We start from the raw sequence: 25,771 nt of genomic DNA, 5'->3' as shown, positions 1-25,771 counted from the left end.
TTTTGTCAAACACTTAAGTCTAGAACTCTAGAAAACTGCTGTTGAATCCTCAGTGAACTTGTAAACTGTGCAATAGCGCCACCCCATGGTGGACATCTACTGTACTTGCACTTTATCCTTGAAAATCTGTGTAAATCATTTGCAAGCACTCTGCCTGTGGCTAGAAATAAATAACACCTGCATGTGCTTGGTGTTTTCCTACTGTGTGAAACGTGATAGTGTCCTGGCTTCAAAAACAAAATTACTGCCCCCCACCCTGAACGTCTGGGCGACAAATTAGCTGTAAAGGACAGCTACAAGCAACCCGGTGTTGTGTCAATAGCAACCATTGAGTTCATGTTGGGAAGCATTTATCTGACGCCCATCCGGCACTGGAACAACAAAATAGCCTTTATATTTTGTTGTTATATACATGTATCTTTCTTTTCCTTTAAAAACTTCTGTGTTATACTCTTTGATACACACCTGTAAATGAAAACTCTTATTTCATACATATACTAAATCTCTACTCCACCCTTGATGGAAAACACTTTAGCAGGTGATCTTTTGTACAGAATAGAATAGAAGTAGAAATAAACAGGCAGTGTAGTAAATCTGTGCGTCACCTCACACAGCTCAACAACTCACCATGTTTTGTCATGCCATTTGACTCCATTCTGACTCCAGTCAAAATAAATCACCATGCGCCGGGGCTAAAGTCTTCTCCTCCTCCTGCTAGAGAAGTGTCAGTGGTATCACAGGACTTATCACCCTCATAAAACTTGTCTGTTAGTCCTGGAAAGATCCAACCTGTGTCCCCCTTGGAGTCGACCCACACAGTGCGGAGTTAATGCCAGCCCATCAGGCTCTTATGCGCCATCAGTCCACACCCACTGCAACACCGGTCTGACAAGTCCACCACTGTTTGCTCTTATTGCTTTCATTCAGCACCCTGCCAGTGGAAACTACACCTACGGATGGAATTCTCCCAACATGGACTAAAAATAAACACTTGCACAAGGTCCAATATAAACCTTGATAAGATAATAGTATATGGAGGCTTTGCTGTACATACATTAAGTCAGAGCTGTGATTTTTTTCCAGCATTCTTGCACCTATATTGATCTGATTTATGCAGGGTGTTACCCAGGTCCGGCACAGAGCTTGCCTATCCCCTCTACCTTTCAGCATAGTTAATGATGGGAGTTTCACATCACACCGTGTCTGTAGCCATAATTATTACAAGGGCTTTACACAATGTAGGACTACTGACAGCAGCTAAAGACATCAATCCTTAGGAGACTTTTCATCAGGGTGTTGATTCACACAGAAATACAGTATGTGCTAAAGCAACAATTCAAAGGTAAATGAGCAGGTTTGGTCATCTTGCATGCCAAGCACTCTTAAAGGTCATTTTTTTTGTTATTGGTGTCACAATATGATAGGATACTTTGAAGTAATTGTAGGTAAATAGTGTGTGCGCACTGGATCATTGCGGTAACTTAATATATGAGGGCTTAGACAGATCATGCTCTGTGCCTCTTTATTATCTGTGTCTGCTGGCCTGTTCTGTCCTATGAACTCACGTGCTGCGGCAAGTCTTGTGGGGAAAAACAGAAGCTCTGTCTGGCAAACCACGAGGCGATACAAAGTGAGCTCAACAATTGCCTCTTTGAGTTGCATGAGTTGATCAGCACAGGCGAGGATTTTGTTTTGGGTGTCTTTGGAATCTTTGCTTCCTAAATGAAGCTCATTGATTTTAATGCACTTCTTATACAGGAGCTGCTCTTTTTGCATAAGGTCACAGACACATTAGCTTGAGCTCTGCTTTGAAAGACTTTGCATGATACAATTTGAAGAAACCACCAATCCTTCAGGACCTGTTTGTACTTTAGCATTGCACAAAGACGACAAGCTGTTCTTTCTAGGTAGCTCCATGGAAATTAGTCACACAGGCAACCGAGACAATGCCAAACCTTATATGTCAGTGCAGTACGTGGGTGTGATTGTTTAGTAAACATGTTGCATCTTGTCTCATGCGGCTGCCTGGCTCATATTGTTCAGTGTGTCAGCGGAGAGTCCTTAATAATTCAATTAAAATAATCCTAATTGATGTACAGTAAGTGAATGAAATCAAACCATCTTAAATGATTAACTCAAATAAGTATATTTGTCAGTTTCAACTTCAACACATTTTAGATAGAAAAATCAATAGTTTAAGTTGAATGACTGTTAATCACTAATAATAATCACCAATAACAGTAGTGTCTTCTTTAGTTCATGTATTTGCACACTATATGTATTCATATAGTTTAATAAGCTTTGTGCTGAAAAGTGAATAAGTACATTTACTCTTAAATGCAGTACTTAAGTGCAACTTTGAGGTATTTTGTTATTTTAGCTGACTATTTAATTGTAGTCTATACTAGGCTACTTTATTCTTTTACTCCATTACATTTTAGAGGGAAATATTGTACTTTTTTGTTTCACTACATATATCTGACAGCTGTTCTTGTTACTTTTTAGTAAGTATTGAAAACTAAAGAATAAGTGAAAAATAAGAGAATGTAAGCCTTTATAGCCATTTGTTTGTTTGTTTTAAAGTAAACATTGGATGTTTTTTTCTGTGATTTCCTTCCTGCAGAGCAACAACGGATGTGTCTCGGATGACTCTCTGGTTGTCGCTATGGTAACCATATGTACACAAATATGGCGGAGAAGATGTGTGAAACTTGTCGTGCTGTCGCTACATGTCTGTTTTGACGTTTTCTTGCTGTTAAACTTGCTCTCGTAATCTAACTAGCGTGTTAACTAACTTTTAATCTAATTAGCATAGCGTTTTCTTAGCTGTTTAGCAGATAAAGCATCTAACGTTAGCTCCATGAGTGGCTCAGTTCCTCTGCACCATGATGGAAGAACCAGAAACGAGAGAAATATCACGGTTTGATCCGTCTGTGAACAGTCACAGACCCGCATCAGGAAAGTCTCAGGTACCTGTATGAACCTGCTGCTAAGAATAGGCTACTTAAACCTCTGAAGTCCAAGAGATTTTGGTTCAAATTTGTCAACTTCCTATGCATTCATTTCTGTCTCTGTTTAGCATCTTTCAGTCTGTCCTTACATCACATGCATGGCTCCTTTTTCTCGAGACAAAATTAGCTCTCAGTCAGATTTTTCATTTTATTTTAAATAACAAAGTATAAAGCTGCCAGGAACCCAAAATACAACAAAAGACACAGGTTTCTATGGAAATTTCCCATTTTAAAAAAACCCATTTATACACACAAAAACAGCAGAAAAAAAAATAATACAACTACAAAACAGTCTATTTGCATATAAATTAAAAATAGTAATAGTTTTCATTGTAGTAAGAAAATTCACATTTTAAAAATGGTCTAGAAACATAAATGGCACACTGTGAAAGCTCCTATGATTGCACTTTCAACTGGCATTCTCAGCTTGTTTACATATCATATATAAATAAAGTTATTACTGTAAATAAAACGTGTATTTTCAATAATTAGATGGACTCCTGAGGGTTAAGTGTGACACTTCAGGTAAATAGGGTAACAGTTTGAAGTAATATAACCTCGAAACTTCTCCACTTGATTACAGTTAGTTATCATACAGACAAGTATTTATTTTGTTTCCCAAAATGTTATCTTTAAATATGTACATGAGGTAATATTTTATTAAATGTGTGCTAATTTACATTCATTTACTCAATAGAAACTTGAGCATTGCATAAAACCTTGTTCAAAATTCTTGTTTTACTTTGTTGTAATATTAGAGTCAAACAGGGAATTTTGGATATCGTTTTTTATTATTCCATGTATCAGAAAATACTGCCAACAGCAATAAAAATGCCATATCTTTTGAATATGGTGTTGTATACATCAGGCTATGATATATGAACAAATGTTCATATATTAACAAATATTCATATGTTGGAATATAGATAGTAATAAAACTAGGAGGTTTGGTGTGTGTTAGTGTTACTGAAGTTGAGATTTACAGGTTACAGTTTGAGGGGGGGAAATAATTTTAAAGGCAGCCTTTTAAATTATATAATTATATATTATAAAGTTATTTACTCTTTTTTTGTTCTTTAACTTATAAATCATCATACAACTTAACCAGTTAATTAAGAAAATTATTTTTTGTAATACAAGTTTTCTGCAAATGCGGCATTATCTACTTATAACTTTTGGTCAATTAAGTACAAATCTACAGACGCAAAGAGACAAAATGTAGTAAAAAATAAACAACAAACAAATCTAAATGTGTATTGTGGATGTTTTCTTTCTATTAGGCTGAAATAAGACATGTTATGGACACATACTAGCTCAAAATCTCAAGTTTGCCTCCTTAACTACATTCCCTCTAAACATCACATTGTTAAACCATCTCTTTCTTGCATGTTAGGACATTTCTCATGTGTTGGCAAGTACTTTCAAGGACCTTTACACTAAAGACATTATTGGGAAAGACACTTTGTCCAATCTCATCAAGACTAAGAATGGACGAAGCAGCTACCGCGACAGATATGTTGAAGAGCTTCAACAGGTAACTTAACAACTCTGCTACTAGCACTGCAATACTCTACTGCTCACTTTATATTTCAATGTAAATAGAGGAAATATTAAAATAATACATATATCTATATAATAATGATGCTTTTTTGTCAAACACAAAGGCTCATTCTGAATACAGCCGGTGTATAAAAGAGGCTGACATGCTGGAGAGTCATATAATTCAGGCGAGAGCTCGAGCTGCAGCCACAGAAAGCCAGGCTTATGAGAGAATGAAAGAGAAGATGGGAGATATGAAAGATCACCAGGGCCTCCTCACAGGTGAGATGGAAGCATTGTCATAAATAGCTATTATATGTTATACTGGTGTAAAGGGATGACCTGTTATATTTATTTCGAATACGAGGGATGTTACTTCATGTAATTTCTTGTGTCTCTTTTCAGTTAAATCGGCCTTTTCCTGGTGTGTAGACAAGGATCTTCTTGAAATGAACAACCTCATTTCCCCGCAGGACTACTTACCGACACAAAAACCAAGAGTGGAAGCACCAGCAGCAAGTACATTACCCTCTTTTGGATTCATCCTTAATTATTAATGACTGATGTGTTTTTTTCTCAATCTTTCACTTATCCTTTTCCTCTCAGTGAAATTGGATCCTGGCAGATCCACCATCGCCCACACCATGCACGTGTCCCGGGAGCCTCAGGATGATGGTTATACTCTAATTCCCAGCCCAGAAAAGATCTTACCAGATTTGAATGAGTCAGATCTCAGCCTGACGTTTGAATCCAGCTCAGACACCCCGCAGAGGAAGAAAACTCAGAGGGAGGTGAGGAGTCAGACGCCTACACCCTTTCAATTAGACAGAGCTATCAAGAGTGATACATTTTACAAGGACAAAATCTAAAATGCTAATGCCTTCAATTAAATGGAGTAATAATCAGCTGATACAAAAGACTAATTAAAAAAGGAGGACAACAGGGATGAAACAGAGTACAAAAAGAACATTATTAAAAGACGTTCCTCTGAGTTTTGTAAACTGATGTAATTGACAATTCTGATGTGGCAAGACAGAGTTCCTCTGGGAAGGGGGGGAGGCTTGATTACATCAGTAAATTATGGCTATGTTTCAGACGCCCAACCAGGCTAAACCCAGACCAAAATGGAAGAATGAGCCGAGTGCAAAGGATCGGGCAGAGGGATGGGAAAAACTTCAGAGGCTGAAAGATCGACACAGTTTCCTACGCAATCCTCGTTTCCTTCCTCCGAATGCACAGCAGGGCATCACATCCCTGGTCCGGCCCAGGACCAAAGTGGGGAAGACGGAGCATGTGAGGAAAGGGATAGAGGAGCAAAGGTAACTGGAATGTGCAATGAAGTATCATCAATTCACAGTAAAAGCTTATCATTTTGTCACAGGGCACAAAATACAAAATGGCAGGATATTGACATAGTGAGTCACATATGAAAATCGTGTATGTTGTATTTGACGAGATACAACAGGCTTAGATAAGACAATATCTCTTCAGTATTAACAGCAAACATGAAAACCATTCACCACAGTACTTAAAACAGTGTAGCTTTTGTGCCTAAGCAGAGATATGTAGCTTGATATGCCTGGCATTATGTTATTTATTGTGCAGCACATCTGCCAGGCTCTGTTTATTGATCATATTATAGTAGTTCTGTTGTAATGATATGAGAATTATACCAACTTGGATGTCATTGCTTACATTATATTACTTACCAAAAAAGTGTAAGCCTTTAACCTTTTGAGACACGTGGTATCAATCTCGGCTGACATACTGTGAGAAAAGGAGGCTAAATAATGCTCCAAAGTTAGGCAAAACTATGGTATTGGAAAAAAGCATAGCCACTTTTTAGTCCCACTAGTCCTTTCATTGTAGTGAGAGCATTTTTTGAAACTTGACCTTACCATATAAAATGACCTGCCATGACCTCCAGAATAATCATATCCTAATGAACTCTTACAACCACAAACTAGAGACCTGTGTCATCTGAGGATGTATAGTTCCATCTGTAAATTGACAATAAGGGGTTTCTCAGTAGTCCCTAGAACAGAGCCATCAAATTGCAGGAAAATGCAAATTTGGAAAAAAGTCCCCCAAAAAATGACACCAAGTTACATAATGAAATTTTCTCTTTGTCTGAGTGTCTTAATCTGGTATTTTGCATGGATATCTGAGCATTTTTATCGATTCTTAAGTGGTCAAAACTGGTTTAATTTAGTACCAAAGATGTGTTGAACAAAATGATACCAACCCAAATATTACTAAAACAACTAATGAGATATAGTTGGGCATGGAAATTACCTTCATATACTCCCATCATAACACAATGCTGAGCTGCTTTTCAAATTCATCTTTGTTCACAGCCTTCAGATGATGTACACCACTTCCTTGTGACATCTACTGTTAAAAAAAACCGAAGCCTTATAATGATCATGGTGTGGGTAGAATTATTTTGCGCCGAGCCTGCAGTTGTATGATTTATCACAGTATAAACTAAAGCTTCTATTGTAACCATGCATCTTCATCTTCTAATTCCCATTTGATTAATTCAACAGTCCCCTTTACCCCAGAAACCAGAGTTGATTTTCCCACCAATTATGCTAAAATATGTCCATCTGACTGTCAGATAACATTCTTAATCAAATCAGGCCCGAGGTCACATAAAACTTGCAGACACATTGATTTATTAGCAAATGGGAAGTCAACATTTTCCAATCCATTTTAACACAGCTGTGATCCAAAAAAACACACAGAAAGAAGCATCTTTCATCTGAAGGTGAAACAAAACTAATCCTGCAGTGAGAGGCAAGTGTGCATTAAAACAGACAGACTGAGTCATATTCTGCCTGTGTATACAAACACAGTAGGGCCATATAGTACACTATTCGACAGCTGTCATGTCAGCAAGATCTACCACGTGTGTGGTAAATGTGGCAACTCTGCAGAAGTAATCTTAAAAAAAGATAACATTAGTTCTGTGCACAGATATATTTTTGTTTTTACTTTAAATGTAAATGTGTGGATGTGCATGATTCTATATAATTTGCACATTTATGCTTAATATGCTCACGTTGGATGATAGATGAGTATTATTGGTCGTCAGGAAGGTTAGCGAGAATGTTCTGATTTTAAGTATCCTTTAACAAGAAGCTCTTCATGCTTCAGTCACATTTGTGCAGCTCCAGCTTTGATCCAGCACAAAAAGCAAAATACATGTTCTTCTTTGGCAGATGAAGAAAGTGAAATCAGAAGTGCTTGCAGTGTGGTTTTGACGTAGAAGTGATTGCTGGCAGTGGTAGCTTGTTACCCAGCTCACCACTTCCTCTGAGACTGTCGTCATTTATATAACCGGCAGGTGTTTGTGCTCTTTTTATCCAAAAGCTCCACTGATGATCCTGTCCCAGTGTTCCTAGCAAAACCTTCAGTGGTGGTCTTCACTGAATACAGTGTGGGGCATGTTTATGAGGTAATTTTAGTGATAATAATCATAACTTTTTAAAGGATCTGTCAATAACCTGATGTACAGTAACATGCCCCGTCCTGTTCCAGACAACACTGGAGCTGAAAAACTTGACTTCTGCAAGCCGTACGGTTCGAGTCATCCCTCCTACCACTTCTTACTTCTCTATTGGGCTGGGTGAGCTTTTGCCTTTGATCTGATTGGATTACACAGCTTCCTCAAACCTCCTCCTGCTGGTAGTGAGGAAATCAAATGTCAGTGACTGTATGAATAAGGAATGCCAGAGACGTCTGACAATTAAAGTCATTCATCTCTGGAATGCAGTTGGTGGCTTTTGGCTTTCCTGTGTTGCTGTTGCAATCTTGTATGTGAACACCAGCACCACCTACTGTATTAAGCACTTTTAAGATGATAAATAACAAACAACTGAATGCAAAGAATTATATGGAAGCCTGTGTCCACAAGTAAACAAAAACAATAAGACTTAGCCTTTTGGGTCATTATAATGAGAAACCTTCTAAAGAAATATGACAATGGCTTAATATCTCAGAAATAATGACTTGATATCTCAAGTATTGACTTAGTATTGCAAAAATAATGAAAAGCTTTCAAAATAGGTACTTTCTCATTATTTATAGATATTTAGTCATTGTTTTGAGGTAAGTCATTATTTTACAATAAGTCTTTTTTATACTATGCCATTATTTTACAATAGTTAGTCATTATTTTACAATACTAATTCATTATTTCATTATACTAAGTCATTATTTTATGAAAGAAAGTAATTATTCTATGATACGAAGTCATTATCTTTTTATACAAAGTCATTATTTTACAATACTAATTCATTATTTTATGACACTAAGTCTTTATTTTATGATACTAAGTCATTATTGTTTATACAAAGTTATTATTTTACAATACTAAATCATTATTTGGGGATACAAAGTGATTATTTCAAAAAAGTTCTCTCAATCTAATGACTTACAGGATGTTTTTTTCATCGCTGTGGCAGAAATGGCTTTCACAGAATTACACTGGTACTAGTGTACTTCTCTACTAAAAAGTTATTAATATTCAGATATATTTTGGCAGGAAGATTCCCTAGTGAGGGCGGTGTTATTGCCCCAGGGATGAGTTGTAAGTACACAGTCCGCTTCGCTCCGGACTCTCTGGGGGGTTATGAGGACTTCATAGTGGTGGAGACGCAGGCTGAACACCTGCTGGTGGTGCCCATCGCAGCCAGAAGACCCCCTCCAATACTCACACGTGAGTCTCATTACAATCTACTATTAATATCATGCTCATCAGTGTACTTTATTTGGTCATTCATTGTTGATATGTTTCTGTGTAATTACTGTGCAGTACCAAGAGTTCTGGACTGTGGTTGTTGTCTGATTGGAGGAGTAAAATTTGTTGAGTTCTTGTGCCAAAATGTTGGTCTCAGTGCCGGGACCTTCTGTATTATCCCCAAGAACCAGTGGCCAGCCTCCAACCTCAGGGTAAACATCTATCTGACACATTTAATTATTGTTAACTAGGGTTGTCACGATACTAAAATTTTCAACTCGATACCGATACTCAGGAAAATATTCGATACTCGATACCATTTTTGATACCACCAGGATAAAAACAAAGACCCCAAAATTTACCAGAAATATTTTTATTAACAAGAAAAATGCAACATGTAAAAATTAACAGAACCACCGGTTGAATATTTATAATAAAAAAAAGTTGTGCAAAAAGAAACTGCAACTATGATAACAAGCTTCAGATACTCGATACTCTTGAGAATGGATATTGTATCCGGATACAACGTTTTAGTATTGATACTTTTTTGAGTATCGATACTTTTGACAACCCTATTGTTAACCCACAAGGAGATTTCATGTTTTTGTCGTTAAAAAAGATATTCCTTCCGGTGCTTGACAGTTCCTATGTTTCTTTCTCTTTATATAGTCTGTGGCAAGAACTTACTTTTCTGAGCAGCCACCCTTTGCAGTCAGTCCGTCTCTTTTTGTGCTGCAGCCAGGAGAGACCACTGTAGTTGAGGTGAGTCTGTTATGGTGGAGAAAAAAAAAAAGATGCATGCTTCATATACACATTTCATCTGACTGGATTAAAACCGCAGTTGGAATTAGCACTTCTCACTAAGATATATGGGACCAGTTCAAATAATTTAAAGGTTTTTCAAGGTACGTCCCAACTTTTTAGATCACTGTGTGTGTGTGTAGAAAGTCCCATAAATGATCTGCGTGTGTGGGGTTTTTTTTGCAGGTGGTTTTCTTTCCCACCATTGCTGAGAAGAGCTGTCAGGTGTTTACTCTTGTGTGTGACAACTGCCAGGTGAAAGATATTTCCATTGAAGGTGAATCTTTCAGTGATCTGGAAACTAGTCTATTAAAAAAAATATGATTCTAACTTTGTCCAGTGTAAAGTAAAATGTATCTATCTGGATTTTGACCCCCTCTGTCTCTATGATATGTATGTGTTTTCCAGGTGAGGGCCAGGTGATTGCACTTGAGCTTGTGTCTGTGTCTGGGGAGAAGGAGCCTCCTGTGCTGGGAGAGGTGCATGACCTCACTGCAGAGCACTTTGTCCGTTTCGGCCCCTGTAACCCTCAGTCTGTGCAAGAGAAAAAGCTTGTCATTAGAAACAATGTGTAAGCACAGCCTCATATATAATCACTTGAAAGCATGACATAGCTATCATGTTTTTTTTGTTGTTGTTTTTAAATGTTTTAACCCCTGCGCCGCCCTTTAAAAAAATTCTTCTGATGTCTTTAGAGGACACGTCTGTTTCAGAAAACTGCTATGAAGTTATGCAATACTCTCACTCAGTTCTGTCTTTTAACCAACTTTAGTCATGATTATCACTATAAAATATTCATTAATTTTCAGAAATGTAATCCTTCAAATGCCAGTTACATACAGCCACTGTTGTTGTTGTTTTTTTTCTCTCAGAGGACAAAAATTTCCCCTTCTTAAAAATGCAATACAGATGATATATTATAGAAGTGTTATAGGAGCTGAGGCTCAACTTCCAAAATTGAAAAAAAACAACACAGTTTCCAAAATGTATTCCAAATGCATTAACATAGCGAAAGTGATTTAAAAAAATAAAAAAGCCAAAAATGTCCCTTGTGATGCAAGTACAAACCTCCTCCATGCTCTTTTTGGCCACAGGATAACTATGTGAGTCTCTTAAATTGGAGCCCTGGGATTAAATCCCCAGTGTTGGCAGAATTCAAGTGTCCTGAAGTAAGAAACTAAATACTGTTAAACTTTGGGATCCAGGGCTGCTGACCCTGTGCAGAGGCACAAGTAGAAAAACAGTTCCCCTTCAGGGATCATTTAATATCACATTCCAACTCTCTCTTTTTCTCTCTTTCTCTCTGGGGCTGAAGCCACTTGGAGCTGCCATTCCACTGGCAGATCATGAAGCCAAACCTGCACCCTCTGCTTCCAGGGGAAACCCCGGAGCCCGGCCATATCCAGTTCCACCTGACCACAGACGATGTTTTCCATGTCAGCCCTCTGACGGGGATGCTGGCGCCCTGCCAGGAGCAAGAGTTTCTGCTCACCTTCTGTCCTCAAGAGGTACAGACTGAATACAATAGGGAAAACAAGAATCATGGGGTTATTATGGTATTACTTATGATATTTCTTTACATTACGGGACTGTTTAGTAGCTTTAAGATTATATTGATTTTAAGCCTTAATCAAAGTGTTTATGTTCTCTTTAGTTGAAGGATTACCACAGTGTTTGTCACTTAGTCCTGAGGGATGTCCCCCAGCTGCCACCAGAGCCCAGCGACAATGGGTAAAGTGAACAGTGTTAGAAATGTGTACATTAATTATTAATATGTAAACAAAAACACCACAATGTCATCACATACAAAACACTCATTACATCACATTTTAATTTACTGAACAGAAGTCGATCAAAGTGTTATATTGTGTCTTTGTGTGCTTGAATCTAGTGTCCTTCAGCCCTTGCGCACTGGCTCCAAGGTGAGCGATGTAATCGTCATGGAGATAGAGGTCAAGGGGTCGACAGAGCCGTATCAAGTCCTACTGGAGCCCTACGCTGTTGTGATCCCTGGAGAGATTTTTATTTGCACAACCACACACAGGCAATTCAAGGTTATTTAAGTCACTTTTTCCTCTATGTTAACCAGAGATGACAAATATTAGATTTCCATCAAATCGTTGTGTACCATAACACAGGTATACGTGTTTCTGTGTCTTGTGTGTATCAGATGTGGAACCACAGCAAAACCTGCATCTTTTTTCAATGGGAGAGAATGAGCAGCAGCAGTTACATCATAGAAGCAGAGCCCTCTACTGGTAGCATCGGTGTGTCACACAGTAAAATTTAAAATAATGCAGAAAATCCTCCTTCATCTTGGATCAATAATTTGTATATTGTGAATTTCAAACAGCATTTTAATAAAGCTAATTTATGTTTTCATAATTGATTGATTGTCCTCTAGAGGAGAACGAGTGTTTTGATTTCGAGCTGATTTTGACGGGAGGGAAACCAGAGAGGGTTGTGACCAGTCTGGTTTGCCACATAGAGCACCATCACGAGCCGGTCACATTGCCTGTTGAAGTCTCTTTTAAGGTAAGGAGGAATCTTAATATCATCACAAAATTATTAACACTACATGGCTAAAATCTTCACAAAATGCTTCATTATTCAACATTAATAGTTTGTTGCTGTGAGCTGCTTTGAGTGTAGTTTATCTGTGATCTTTGATTTTGGATAGGGTCCCATAGTGACCCTCAGTGTGCCCAGTTTGGAATTTGGGCTCTTTAAGCTCGGGGAGCAGACACAGACAACGCTGCTCCTCACTAACATCACCCAGCTGGAAGCCTCTTGGGCCCTGAAGGAGAGGCATAATAATCAGCAGGACCACCAAGACACACAGGTACTGTACCGTGGACTAATATACCAATACATCTGTGATAAAATAGCATGAATGATATGGCTTGTGTAGTATGAATGGGTAGCATTTTTAGGTGTTTATGCCCACAGGACTTTTTTTTGTGGTGATTTATTAGTATTCTTCCATCCAAAATGTTTGCTCAAATTCCCATCTGATGGTACTGAGATGGAAATTTTCACCAACTGGTGAAAGGTGTGTTCAAATGCTACCCAAGAAATATGACCCAAATCAGCCTGTTGTGAAGTTCAAAATGTGTCAAGTCCATTTTGCACAAAATGTGGTACAGACATTAATTAGTTTGCTCTTTAAAAAGAACCACTAAAGTCCCCCTGACTAGTTTTTCAGCCATTTTGAATTGAATTTTTTTTGGGGGATATCTAATTGCGCATTGGAAATATTGCCCAATGAATTTGAAAAGGGTGTGTAACTGCATATAAATAGACATAACTCCACACCACTTGGACCAGTCATCACAACATTTGCTGGATATATTTATACAGTTTATGATATGTCCATATAAGTAGCTGAAACATAACCTGAAAGGTCTTCATTTTTTTGTATTTTACATCTGTATCTGTATCTCTGTTTATTAGATCTTCGTGGAGCCGTGCAGCGGTGTGCTGCCTCTCTTGGCCTCCTGCAGTGTAGTTGTGCTCTTTAATCCCAGTTTCTGCCAGCGATATGAATCAGAGCTACAGCTGACAGTGGAGAATGGAACAGGATGGTAAGGATGCCACAATAAGCATTGTATTTAAAGGCAGCTGGAGGTTAAAGGCTGTTAAGTGGTGCAGAGGGACCGGCCTTGATGACAACAAAGATGTTAGTCAGTGTCCTGTTGATAACAAGTAACACTACCTGTGTGTCTGTTGCAGTCACCTGTCAGTGCGAGCAGATGTGCAGTCTCCTCAGGTGTGTCTGCTGAACTGTGAGCTGCTCCTCTCTGAACTCTACGTTGGAGTTCCTGCCAAGACAACTGTCACTCTCTTCAACCAGACACAGCTGCCTTCACACTTCAGCTGGATGGTACGCTGGCATCACTAACATTTTATCACCACCTAATTTATTGTAAGAGGAATGCATTTTGCATTAAGATTATGTAAGAAAGCCTTAGTGTGCATACATGTTTGCAGTGCATAGTATGTTTTATATGTAAGGCTGGTTTTGGACCATATTATCATAAGATTTTATGACAACTAATATTGGGTGATGTGAGTGTTTTGCATTTTCTCCATCAGGCTCAGCTCCAGGGTAAACAGGCTGAGCTGTGTTCAGCCAGTTTTGACCCCTCATCTGGTACTCTGGGACCTAATGACAGCTTGGAGATCACAGTTAACTTTACCTCTCACACAGATGTAAGTACAAAACTTATTAGCACACCAGAAGGTCACAAGATCTGCCCTTTTAACATCTGAGCATATGATAGTAAAGGAGGCAAATTGTGCAATTTTCTGCTATTAGATGCACTGATTCTATTTGCAAATGTTTTTTTTAATGATAACTGTCTTTAATATCTTTCTATTTGTCCAGTTGGAGCTGACTGAGGTGGCTGCTCTCTGTGAGGTCCAGGGGATGAACTCTCCTCTTGTTGTTGCCATCGTGGCTTCCAAAACCAAGAAACTCAGTGTGTCCTACTCGCTGCCCAGTGTCTGGTAGTAACTTTGGCCTAAAGGGATAATTCAGATCTTTTGAAGTGAGGTTGGAGAAGCAGCAGGAGTACTCACACAGAAGCTGAGCAATGAACTGCTGTGGACCGGTGCAGCAGGAAAATGTATTTTAGCCACCTAAGAACCTCATGCAACCCCACTTCAATAGATCTGAACCCTTCAAAGTATGTTATATAACCATCTTGTCACTGCAGTAACCCCACATCATAAGTCTTATTAAGTCATTGTTGTTGTTTTTGCTTTTAGCTCCTCCACAGGTGATGAGAGCCCCTCAACACTGTTACTTAATTTTGGAGATGACGTCATTTTGAACAGAGCCGTTACTAAGCAGCTACTGATAACAAATCAAACTGCTATCTCAGCCCTTTTCACCATAGAGGCGGAGTATTTCACCTGCCATGCCTCACAGCCAAACACCCAGTCAGAGGGAAGGTAAGAGGAGCCATCTCACTGACTTAAATAATGGATCAAAGAGTGTCTTTACTGTACTGCAGAGGTGACACGGGCTACATTTTAATCGCAGATTCACATACGTCAAGAAGCCGCTTCACTCCCTTCAAGCTAAGAAAGTAGAAGAAAAAGCACACAAGGGTATGCTTTAACTTGGTGTGAAAACACAGTTTTAAAATGAAGCAGATTGAGTGCAATGTTTCTGTATCTATTGGCAGAGTTTGTGAGCAGCCTGCTGGCTCATGGAAAAGGTGCAGCTTTCTTTGTCCTGCCAGACACTGGGATGCTGGGACCTTTTGAGACCCAGACTGTGGATGTCACCGCCTACACTGACATGTGGGGGGAATACAGAGATCACCTCATTTGCAAAGTATGATGCTACGTGATGGGATTTAAAAGATAATAAAAAGATTAGATTAGATTAGATTAGATTAGATTCAACTTTATTGTCATTGCTCATATCACAAGTACAAAGCAACGAAATGCAGATAGCATCTAACCAGAAGTGCATTAAGCAGTAATTGTGAATCATATTGCAATATACACAGGAATGAATTGTATAAAAATGCAGTATATATAGGTATAGATTCTATAATAAATAGTAAAAATAAATAAATGCAGATCTAACTGTACATTAGCGCAAGTACATATATATATATATATACATATACATACATACATATACACACATATATATATACATACATACACACATATATACACATATATACACACATATATATATAGATATATACATAGTAGTGCAAATGGAGATACATTATGTTCATCAACATTATGTGCGCTGTATATAATGTTGATGAACATAATGTATAAGTATATGTAAGAAGATTAAGATAACGAACATTAATGCTTGCACATGTATCCTCTTCATAGACTGATTAATAATGTTGAAATCTGATTTGCCTCCTGCAGGTTGGGGACCTCGAGCCCACGCTCATTCCCATGCAGATGACAGTGACAGGCTGCCCACTCTACTTCCAAATGACCGGCCCACGTCCAGATGACCAGAACCAGGGGCCAATCATACAGTCTGTTCCACCCTCCAATTCTCCAATTAAAATACACTAATGATGGTGATGTATCTTTTTCGTTTGACATTCCTGTTTGCATCATCAGGTTTGGCACTCACGTATCTGGAGGTGACACAGTGTCTCGTTCTCTTCGCATCAACAATCCCACCATGTCTGGTGAGTGAAATCATAAAAAGCATCCTGATCAGAGAGATAAATGCTTCCTCCCTCACATTTCTTGGCAGCAAGGGTAACAGCGTTTTCATCAACAAATTCTATTAAAAAGGCTGCTTCAGTAGTTGTGATTTATTATAGATGGCAAGGAAATAACCCTTCTTCAGTCTACACCATTTTGTGTTTTAGACTCTAAAAAATATAGCCCAGTAGAAAGGTTTTGGAGGAAGGACAAATTAAGAAATGTGAAATTTTGAAAAGAAAGTCCCCTGAAATAACATTTTTATTTCCTTATATTTATTTCAGGATTTTTTTCATAACCAACCAACAATTTATTTTATAGGCATATTTTTTAAAGTTATTTTTTTATATCGACTGAAAGAATATTGGCTTTGTATATGACTGAGATATGGATAATTTTCAAGGATTTCTTTCACTCTTTTATTTGTCATGTTTTCGGTGTATCACTTGTGATCTGGCTTTTATTTAGAAATTGATTAATTGTATTGTAATTAGAAATGATCTTTTTCCTGAGCTATGTTTAGGTCTGCTTGGAATATGTGTTAGTTTGTGTAGTCTGACTACTATAATGCAGTATGTCATAAGTAGTCAGCTGTGACCTCTCTGACTTGTGTCTTTTTTTATATGTCAGTGTGTATTAGCCACCAGCTAGTTTCCCCTCTCATGGTTAATGCATTTTCATTTATTTGTTGCCAGATATTCGCATGGACTGGGAAATATATAACATAGATCCAAATGACCGTCAACTGGTGGATGTTGTGGTGGCGTATGGAGACGCCTTTCCAGTTAAAGATGCTGATGGTAATGAGGTTTTGAGTGGAGCATTGAAGATTTCTGGTGGAAACATTCAAACAGCCTGGGAAAGAAATAAGACCCCGGGCTCTGAGATGACGAGCACGTCCTCTGGAAGCTTGACTGTGAGCACATTTTACGTCATAATACAGATACACAAACATAAACTTTAAGGACTTTTATGATGTTGCCTCTGGGAAATTCTTCTGGCTACGATGCCAGTAAGTGGATCCACATTTCATTGGCTGAAGCGGCTTAATCTTATTGATTTCAGAGCGGTGAAGAGGAGGAATATGTATCTGAGGATGACTGTGAGGAAGAGGAAACCTGTCTTTATCCTAATCCTGCAAAGAAAAAACTCTTCTCTGTTCACATCAGACCTCATGTGGGAAACCTCTCGGATTACCCATACTGCATCACACCCCAGCAAATTGTACGGTGAAAAGATTTTAGCCACATACATCCATTTTACCATTTGAATAGAAGCCCAGAGAGGCAAGTGATTAAAAACAATTCTGGTGATTAATTTTCTAAGTCTGCTCTTAATTGTTTTCTCTCTTGTGTTTATGACTTGAGAACATTTTTGCCAGGATAATCTTTCTAAGTTTGTTAAATTTGTGTGAAACCGGGGAAAAAGTTTTCCAGTGAAAAAACAAGTGAAGAAAAATCTTTTTCTTTTTCTTTTTTGTCAAGATATTAGTGTTTGTTGTTGTAATACTCATATTGGCCACAAGAGGCTGAAGCGCACCACTACCCTGTGCTCCTAAAAGGTTTATATATAGTATTTTTGTTGTCTTCCAGGTGAGTTTTAATTTCTCCATGCACTCTAAACAAAAGGTATATGTATTATGTGTTAACAAGTTATGTAAGTTTACTGTCATGTCTTTATTTTGCCTACAAATATATTTTAATCAGCAATAACTTGCTGAAGGAAAAGGGTAACTTAGAAAAATTATCCTGGCAGAACCTTCATAAGAAATAATGTAGATCAGACTTGAAAATGGGTCACCTGAATTGTTTTTTTTCTCACTTGCCTCTTGGGGCCTCTGCACATATGAGCAATGACGGATTTTCTTCCTGGTGTTTATCTCAAGGTGATTCCAGCCAAGGGCAGCAGCACCATCCATGTATCTTTCACTCCTTTGACTCTTTCTGGGTCAGAGTGTGAGTCCAGATGTGCGGGCCTGGCTCTGGGCTTCATGAGTCTAGACTCCGAGGTAACATACTCAACACAGTAAACAGTGTTTTTCAAGTGTAAATCCTGAAAAAGGCAATCAGTGGATCATGCAACCTAAATTCCCATATCATTGTGCTGTGTTTGTTTACAGATGGCTGCCTGTGTCCCGGGTAAAGTTGGAAGAGCTCAGGGTTTGGATTTGGAGCCTGTCAGAATGGATCTACTAGCTGTCGTTAAGCCTGCAGTGTAAGCAATTACAATCATACTAAGTCTCCAAAACCCCCATTCGCATCCAACTCGATTTATGTTTCCCAAATTAAAACGAGCTGAGGTGAGGCAAAAGGAGCTCAGAGGTGGTCTGATTAAGTTGCATATCTTCCTCTTGGCTCCGTGTTGCTGCAGGCTGTTAGTGCAGATGGAGGAGGACGAGGGGGTGCTGGAGTTTCATGCCTCAGCTGGTGATTTACTGAGGAAAGAATCAGAGGAGGTTGGTCTGAGAAAATCTACACTAATCAACAATGCTCTGACACACTGAAGTGCACACATGAGGTATTGATCCCCAAGATGTACAGTTTGTCTGACCAGTCATGCTCAGTGGTTGTTTTCTGGTTGTTTTGCTCCGTAGCTGCTAGTTCGGGAATTTGACATCACAAGGGCAGTTCAGCTGAAAAACAACTCAGAAATGACCCTACACTTCAGACTGCGGACTCAACCTCCATTTTTAGTGCTCAAGCCACAGCCTCGAGTGCGGACCAGCACCTCCAGCAACCCCCCTACTGGTGACAGTCAGTATCTGGTGCTGCAACCACAACACAGCATGCAGGTGATCCGGATATTATATTCTCCGCATAGAGTAACAGAAAGATTTTAACCCTTTATCAGGCAAAGAACTATATTTGGTAGTTAGAGTCAGGTAATATTTCGAGAAAAAAGTTGCAAATTTACTAGATTAAAGTGGCAAACCTACAAGAAAAAAAGTTGCAGATTTAAGGGATTTAAAGTGGCAAATCTGTGCGAAAAAAGTTGCAGATTTACGAGAAAAAAGTGGGAAAAAAGCATCTTTTTACTCCCGAGATTCACCACTTTAAATCTCATAAATCTACACATTTTTTTCTCGCAGATTTGCCACTTTAATCTCGTAAACTTTTTTCTCAAAAGATTATTTTCTTTTATTTTCTTTTATTTTTTTTTTTACACATTCTGGCAGTATGTAATATCCTTTTTTAACTTTTTTTCTTGTAGATTTGCAACTTTTTTCTCGAAATATTACCTGAAGTTACCAGATATAGTTATTTGCCTGATAAAGGGTTAATTTAAAGGATTTTGTTATTTATTATTTTCGAATTGTTCTGAATACCAGGTAAAGGTGGCCTTCCACTGCTCCCTGTCCCTTCTGGACCATGCAGACCAGGCAGGTGAGGAAGTCTCTCCTGGGGTGACACTCATCGATCGAGCAAGAGGGGGAAGACAGCTGAGGTTCCAGCAAAACCTCCTGATTCACTACAGCAACAACAGCCTGCAGGTCAGACACTGTAGGGACTCTCAACTGTAGAAATGTGCAAAAAGGAAATTATACAAGAATGCATAATCATTTTATAGGTAATTGACCTCCCATAGTTAATTTCTTCTGTGCTCTGTGCAGACAGTGCCTCTCTCTGCCCACATGGATCTGGCTGCAATGCGTCTGTCCAGTGACAGCATCAACTTTGGGTTCTGCTATGTCACACAGACACAGATTATAGAAGTCAACCTCTACAGCCACGGAGCTCACACTTACTGGAGATCTCTTATAGGTAACTACTGAGCAGTCTGGGGTTTGTATGGTTATTTTACTAACCAATGGCAGTCATGATACATATATATATATATATTTATTTGTCCTACCTCATTATTTTCTGTAGCAGCAGGAAGATGTCTGACTCATCTTCCTCATTATAACCTGTTCGGAGCTTTTCCATAGTCAGTTAAATATAATGAGAGAGTTTAAAGCAACTACAAAGAGATTTAACTGGTTATGAAGCAGTCTCAGTTTAATGCCGGTGCCTCTGTATGACCTGCATGAAACGAGACCATCAAAGAGAAGACTGGCTTTTTCTATACAATTATTCTTAAGGCAGAGTCTGATTCACCACAAAATAAATTAAACAACACAGTTTGTTTGTTTCACCATCGTCATATTACAGTCAATAATGGGACATGGTCATACATACATTACATCATTGCCGTGCATCCTGCAAACACATGTTTAAAAAAGAAAAACCTTTGACACAAGGTAGCTGTACTTTTGTCCGCCAAAATCAACACAAAATGAAAGCTCCTCGTAGTTGCACACAATTACAATAACACATTTATTATAGCATATGTATCATTATATGACTGGTACAGGGTGATTGTGTCTCTTTCTATTATCCATTTTTGATCCATGAAGGTTTTATGTTTGTTAAACTTTCCTCCAGCCAAGAAAAGTGATTTAAATCTGATTTTAATCTGTCACCACAATGAAAAGTCTATGGGCTGAGTGGGAACTCGCAGACAGGATGAGGGGGAGAAACAGTACTGCACGTATTCAGTGCTGCATGACATGGAAGTAAAAACTTTTTTGGCATATACACCAGCTGAGCAATTTCGGTCTAGTATCCAGTTCTTATAATACATCCATAGTTTAACATCAAATTATTCCCTTTTATTTACAGTAATAATTATACTGCCACCATAAATGTCAGTAGTGTCAATTATGATTCATATTCCTTTGTAACCTACAAAATAATGAATTAATCACGGAGTGTGTGTGTGTGTGTGTGTGTGTGTGTGTGTGTGTGTGTGTGTGTGTGTGTGTGCGTGTGTGTGTGTAGAGGCAGATGAAGGAGACTCCTGTGTGTTCAGAGTGACACCAGACTTTGGGCTTCTCAGGTCAAAGGAGCTCCAGGCCACCAGCTGCAGCCAGTGTCTCCACATCAGCTTCACTCCCAGGTAACACACCATTACTAAGTTTATCCTGTAAAGGTAACATGATATCTAAAACATGCTTAAGATATTTGTATGTTGTGTGTTACAGTGAGAGCAGAGAGTTCAGGGCCACCGTGGTGATCCGGTCCCCTCTGGTGAAGACTCCTCTCACTCTGCAGCTGCAGGGAACAGGATCCTTTGATGAGGTGTACATGTCTAACTAGACGTTCTTATAACATCACAGACACAATCTGCTTTCCTTAAATCAACTTTTATATATATATATATGTCATTTTGTAAGAATGTAAATAAATATAAAAAACAACTTGTCAGGTCTGTCATTTTATTACATGTAACAATATTAACATGCTTTTGCTCATAAGTAAATTATGAAGTTAATGAGTCAGCAACTGAGCTACTACAAATATGGTTACTGCTACACAGAGCTGAACGTTTCAACCAGCTTATTCATTACTTTCAGCTAACAATTTTCAACAGCTAAATTCCTGTTAGCTAATTATATGCAACTGTTTCTTATTAATGTTCTTTTAGCTAAATATTTTAACACCATTAATCACTTTTAGCTAACCTTTTCAACCATTTCTCATTAGCGAACTATTAGTTTAAAGTAAAGTTAATTTATAGTTATTTTTTAGCTAACTATATCAACACTATCACTTTTAGCTAATTTTTCAATCATTTATCCATTAGTTAACTATTTCAACTGCTTGTAAATTAACATTACATTTAGGTAACTATATTCAACCGTTTCTTTACTGTTTGTTTGTTTGTTTGTTTGTTTGTTTGTTTGTTTTTAGCTAACTACAGTATTTCAACACCATTTATCACGTGCAGCTAACTTTTAACCATTTATTCATTAGCTAATTTTTTTAACTGTTTTTTAATTAACTCCTCTTTAGCTAACTATATTCAATTGTTTCTTTATTAATGTTACATTTCACTAACTGTATCAACACCGTTTATCCCTTTCAGCTAATTTTTTCAACCATTTTGCATTAACTAACTATTACAACTGTTTATAAATGAACATTAGGCCTACTATTAGCTAAATATATTCAACAGTCTCAGCATTAATGTTATGTTTAGCAAACTATTTCAACACAATTTATTCCTTTTAGCTAACTTTTTAAACCATTTATCCATTAGTTAACTATTTCAGCTGTATTTCAGCAAACTATTCCAACCTTTTACCCATTACATAGAGGAATTACCACCAAAGGTACAAGAGCTTTAGCTCACAAAGATCACAGCAGCACTGACTTTCAAATCACCCTTTGTAATCACAGTTACAAGTCCTAATTTCTTGTGCAGTCTTGTGCAGCAGCAGCTCCCACTCCAGCCCCACTGCACATGGAAACCATGTGATAAGCCCTGGAGACAAGTTTCAGAACAGGAAACCACAGGAGATGGATACTAGGAAAGCCTGATTAATCACTGATACTGGATGCATTTTTCTCTTGTGGTTTTATCAAATGAGTCTTATACTCATACAGCAACTCTGCAGCTGTTGGCAAACACTGTCTTTCTGTGTTTTTGCTTATTATTTATCACCTGACATGCGGTGGAGAGGTTGACCCATAGCTGCTCCCTTGGGGTTCTCAGCCTTGCCCACAGGAAATCCATCATTTACTGTAAAGTTTGATCTATAAACAAAAATCTGCAGTATTTTTAGGTTTTCCTGTGGAGCTCACCTGACTGCCAAAGGCCTCATTGATTTCCAGCAGGTCGATATCAGCCAGGGTTCGCCCTAAGGGGAAATGGATTTTTCTAGAAGTAGCTTTTAGCAAAGATCAAAAAAAGGCCAAGGATAAACACAAGTTTGTGAACATGTGCTCCCACATATACATATTGTTCAAGTGCTGCGGGGATGGTAAAGGCCAATTCAATAGTTCCCGTGAGAGGAAACCCTGACTGCAGACTCCTCGGTACCCCTCACCTGCAGAATCAGTTTGATTACTTTTCATAAAACTGACTGCATTGGTATCCTGTTTTTCTCCAGAGACCCACAAAAAATCTCTAAAGTGAATCTGCAAAAAACCCCCATAAAAAACACACACACACAGTCTGTTATTGTTCATAACAGCTGCCTGTGGTGTTCATCTACAGCACAGTTCAGCCGTACAGACTTCTACAAGCGCTGCAAATCCACAGAGAGATGCAAATGTCCAATTGATATTCATTGCACTCAAGCAGTCTTACACAGAGCAAGGGCATGTCTGATCACAATAAAACAGTGCTGTGTGGAACTAATCTGAAGAGAGCGATGCTGGGGACAAGGTCAGTGGAGCATTTGTTATTCTGATTGTCTGCTCTAATATGCCAAAATGAGGTGACAGGACTGCCCGAGGTTACATATTTCTGTGCCCATTATGAATTATTTGGGTGCGCTGCGCAGGTAGACTCTTTTCTAGTTTGCAATGCAATGGTTCAGCAGTCTGACAAGAGGACAACATACTGTTAGGATGAGTTACGATACACTGCTGTGTTTGTATGGTCTGTTTCGTTGTCACTGCCCATTAGTCTGGAGCTCATGTTGATGTGCTGGTTGACTGAACACAACATGCTGTCCACACTGCCAGAACAATGAATGACAGGGGTATGAGTTGTGTCCAAAAATGTTACAGATGTTTGTGTACAGGCAAGGCCCAAGTTCAAAGAGGGATTTTCTTTTTTATCTGCTTAAACTGGGCCTGTGACTCAGAGGAAACAAGGAGATTCATATGCCTCCACATGCTGTAGGTGACCCCATCAGGTGACAGTCAACATCTGTAAGCGCTGCTGCCATCTCTGTACTCAGCAGCTGATCAGGTGAGGGGTCCTGAAGGCAGGGGGGATATTAAAATCTGTCGTCTACAATAAACGTCCCAGCGTACATTTTTTTAGTTTAGTTAAAAGTCCCTCAAAAGTTCTTACAATTGTCATACCTGCAGCTTTTAACCTCTTTTAACTTTTCATGTGGCTGTCCTCAAACCACCAATAGCTCAGTCATGGTTTATGCTATTATTATAAGGGCCCGAGCAGGACAACCTGCGAGGTCCCGTTTTTTTCTTTTTGTAATGGATATTCTTTTTTAAATTATTTTTATTCTTAGTCCCAAATGATCACATTTTTCACTGCCTGAACATACCCCAAAACTCACCAAACTTTCAATATAAATCACACATGGCGAAAATTTTATAATTTATTGTCATCCTGAATTTCCACCACTAGGTGGCACTATAATAAAGGAAAGAGCATTTTGGCTAATAACTCCCATATACTTTATCGCACATTCAAAAAGGATCGTGATATAGGCCACGCCCACGTCGCAAACCTACTTTTTCGAACTCCTCCTAGGCAATTTCATCATTTTGCACCAAACTTTGCACACAGCATCTATGGACCCTCACCTCTTAAGAAAAAGTTATTAAAAGAATTTTGATATTGTAAAGAATACTCAAGTTATTAAATAACAACTACCTAGTAATTTATATCTTCACATCGGTTGGTCAGATCAACACAAAACTTGGTACAATCATTGTCAATGCCCTCCTGAGGATAACCCTTGAAGGTTTTATTGATCCACCCCAGGGTGGTGCTCTGGTGGCAGTTTAATTTAATATTAGGAAGACGCACCAAAAAGTCACAAGAACCCATACCCTAAAACGTACAGGAAGTCGGCCATTTTGAGTCGAAAATGGCATTTCCTGCTGTATTTTGCCATTTTGCATACTTTAAAGAACTCTTCCTACAGATTTAACGTGATTGACTTCAAACTTGGTCAGTACCATCATAAGGCCTTTGTGATCAAAAGTTATCAAAAGCTTTACTGACCATCACACTATGTGGGCCAAATCAGTAGGAGGCGTGGCCTAATCGAAAATAGGCGTAGTCTAATCAAAAGGGCGTGGCCTAATCGGGATTAACGCGATCATTTAAATTAAAGCAATTGACTGATACTGAACATACAATACTGTATGTAATGTTTATTTTTTTTAATATATATTTCTTATTTTTTGTCAGTTTTCATTTCTATAATTGGTTGCCAATGTAATAAGTTGTATGTAATATGTACTGTGATGCATATTATTGTTAAATTCTGGGAAGTTGGTCTCAAAATTCCCATATCCGTTGGGCTTTAATTTATAGATGTTTTACATACATGTTTTTATAGTCTCTGGTTGTCAAATATGTACGTACTGTTCTAATAATATAAAGAAAACACTGACAACTAAAGACCTTTGTCCTTAAAAACTTACATAATAACAGATAAATAAAAAAGTAATTCATAATAGTCTGGCAAAAAAAAATTATCCCTAAACTATCCAACATTGTATATTCAATATATTGTTATTTCATAACAGCATTTTTCATTAACAGCTTTTTTTTCGTGGTGTTTTTTTTTTTTTTTTTTAAGAATAGAATAAAATTACATGCATCTGCAGCAGATGTTGCACCTGCTCCAGGTGTCCACAGGGCGGCGCTGCTCGCTGCACTTTGCCTCCGCCGCTCTGGAAACACACCACCGGAGAGCGTCACCACTTCCTGGAGCTCACGTTGT

At 38.3% G+C, this 25,771-nt stretch overlaps 1 protein-coding gene across 1 annotated transcript; it reads left to right on the top strand.

Moving 5' to 3' along the window:
- The first annotated feature begins 2,670 nt into the window (after window positions 1-2,670).
- dlec1 (DLEC1 cilia and flagella associated protein) lies at window positions 2,671-21,501 on the top strand. Its single transcript, XM_059327054.1, has 38 exons — window positions 2,671-2,969; window positions 4,405-4,545; window positions 4,676-4,832; window positions 4,956-5,069; window positions 5,157-5,341; window positions 5,646-5,869; window positions 7,926-8,010; window positions 8,094-8,181; window positions 9,100-9,273; window positions 9,370-9,506; window positions 9,964-10,056; window positions 10,282-10,372; window positions 10,504-10,666; window positions 11,411-11,603; window positions 11,750-11,826; window positions 11,987-12,149; window positions 12,266-12,362; window positions 12,500-12,630; window positions 12,776-12,937; window positions 13,549-13,679; window positions 13,828-13,978; window positions 14,191-14,307; window positions 14,483-14,604; window positions 14,866-15,051; window positions 15,143-15,210; window positions 15,288-15,439; window positions 16,003-16,118; window positions 16,207-16,277; window positions 16,992-17,212; window positions 17,362-17,520; window positions 18,182-18,304; window positions 18,416-18,510; window positions 18,667-18,751; window positions 18,890-19,087; window positions 19,625-19,786; window positions 19,907-20,057; window positions 21,117-21,234; window positions 21,320-21,501. The coding sequence occupies exons 1-38, from the start codon at window positions 2,886-2,888 to the stop codon at window positions 21,432-21,434; spliced, it is 5,100 nt and encodes a 1,699-aa protein (XP_059183037.1). The 5' UTR covers window positions 2,671-2,885; the 3' UTR covers window positions 21,435-21,501.
- The last annotated feature ends 4,270 nt before the right edge of the window (window positions 21,502-25,771 follow it).

Source organism: Centropristis striata, chromosome 23 (assembly GCF_030273125.1).
Source record: "Centropristis striata isolate RG_2023a ecotype Rhode Island chromosome 23, C.striata_1.0, whole genome shotgun sequence".
Classification (NCBI taxonomy): domain Eukaryota; kingdom Metazoa; phylum Chordata; class Actinopteri; order Perciformes; family Serranidae; genus Centropristis; species Centropristis striata.
The sequence above is the reverse complement of the archived record's forward strand: the minus strand, read 5'-3'. Positions and strand labels throughout refer to the sequence as shown.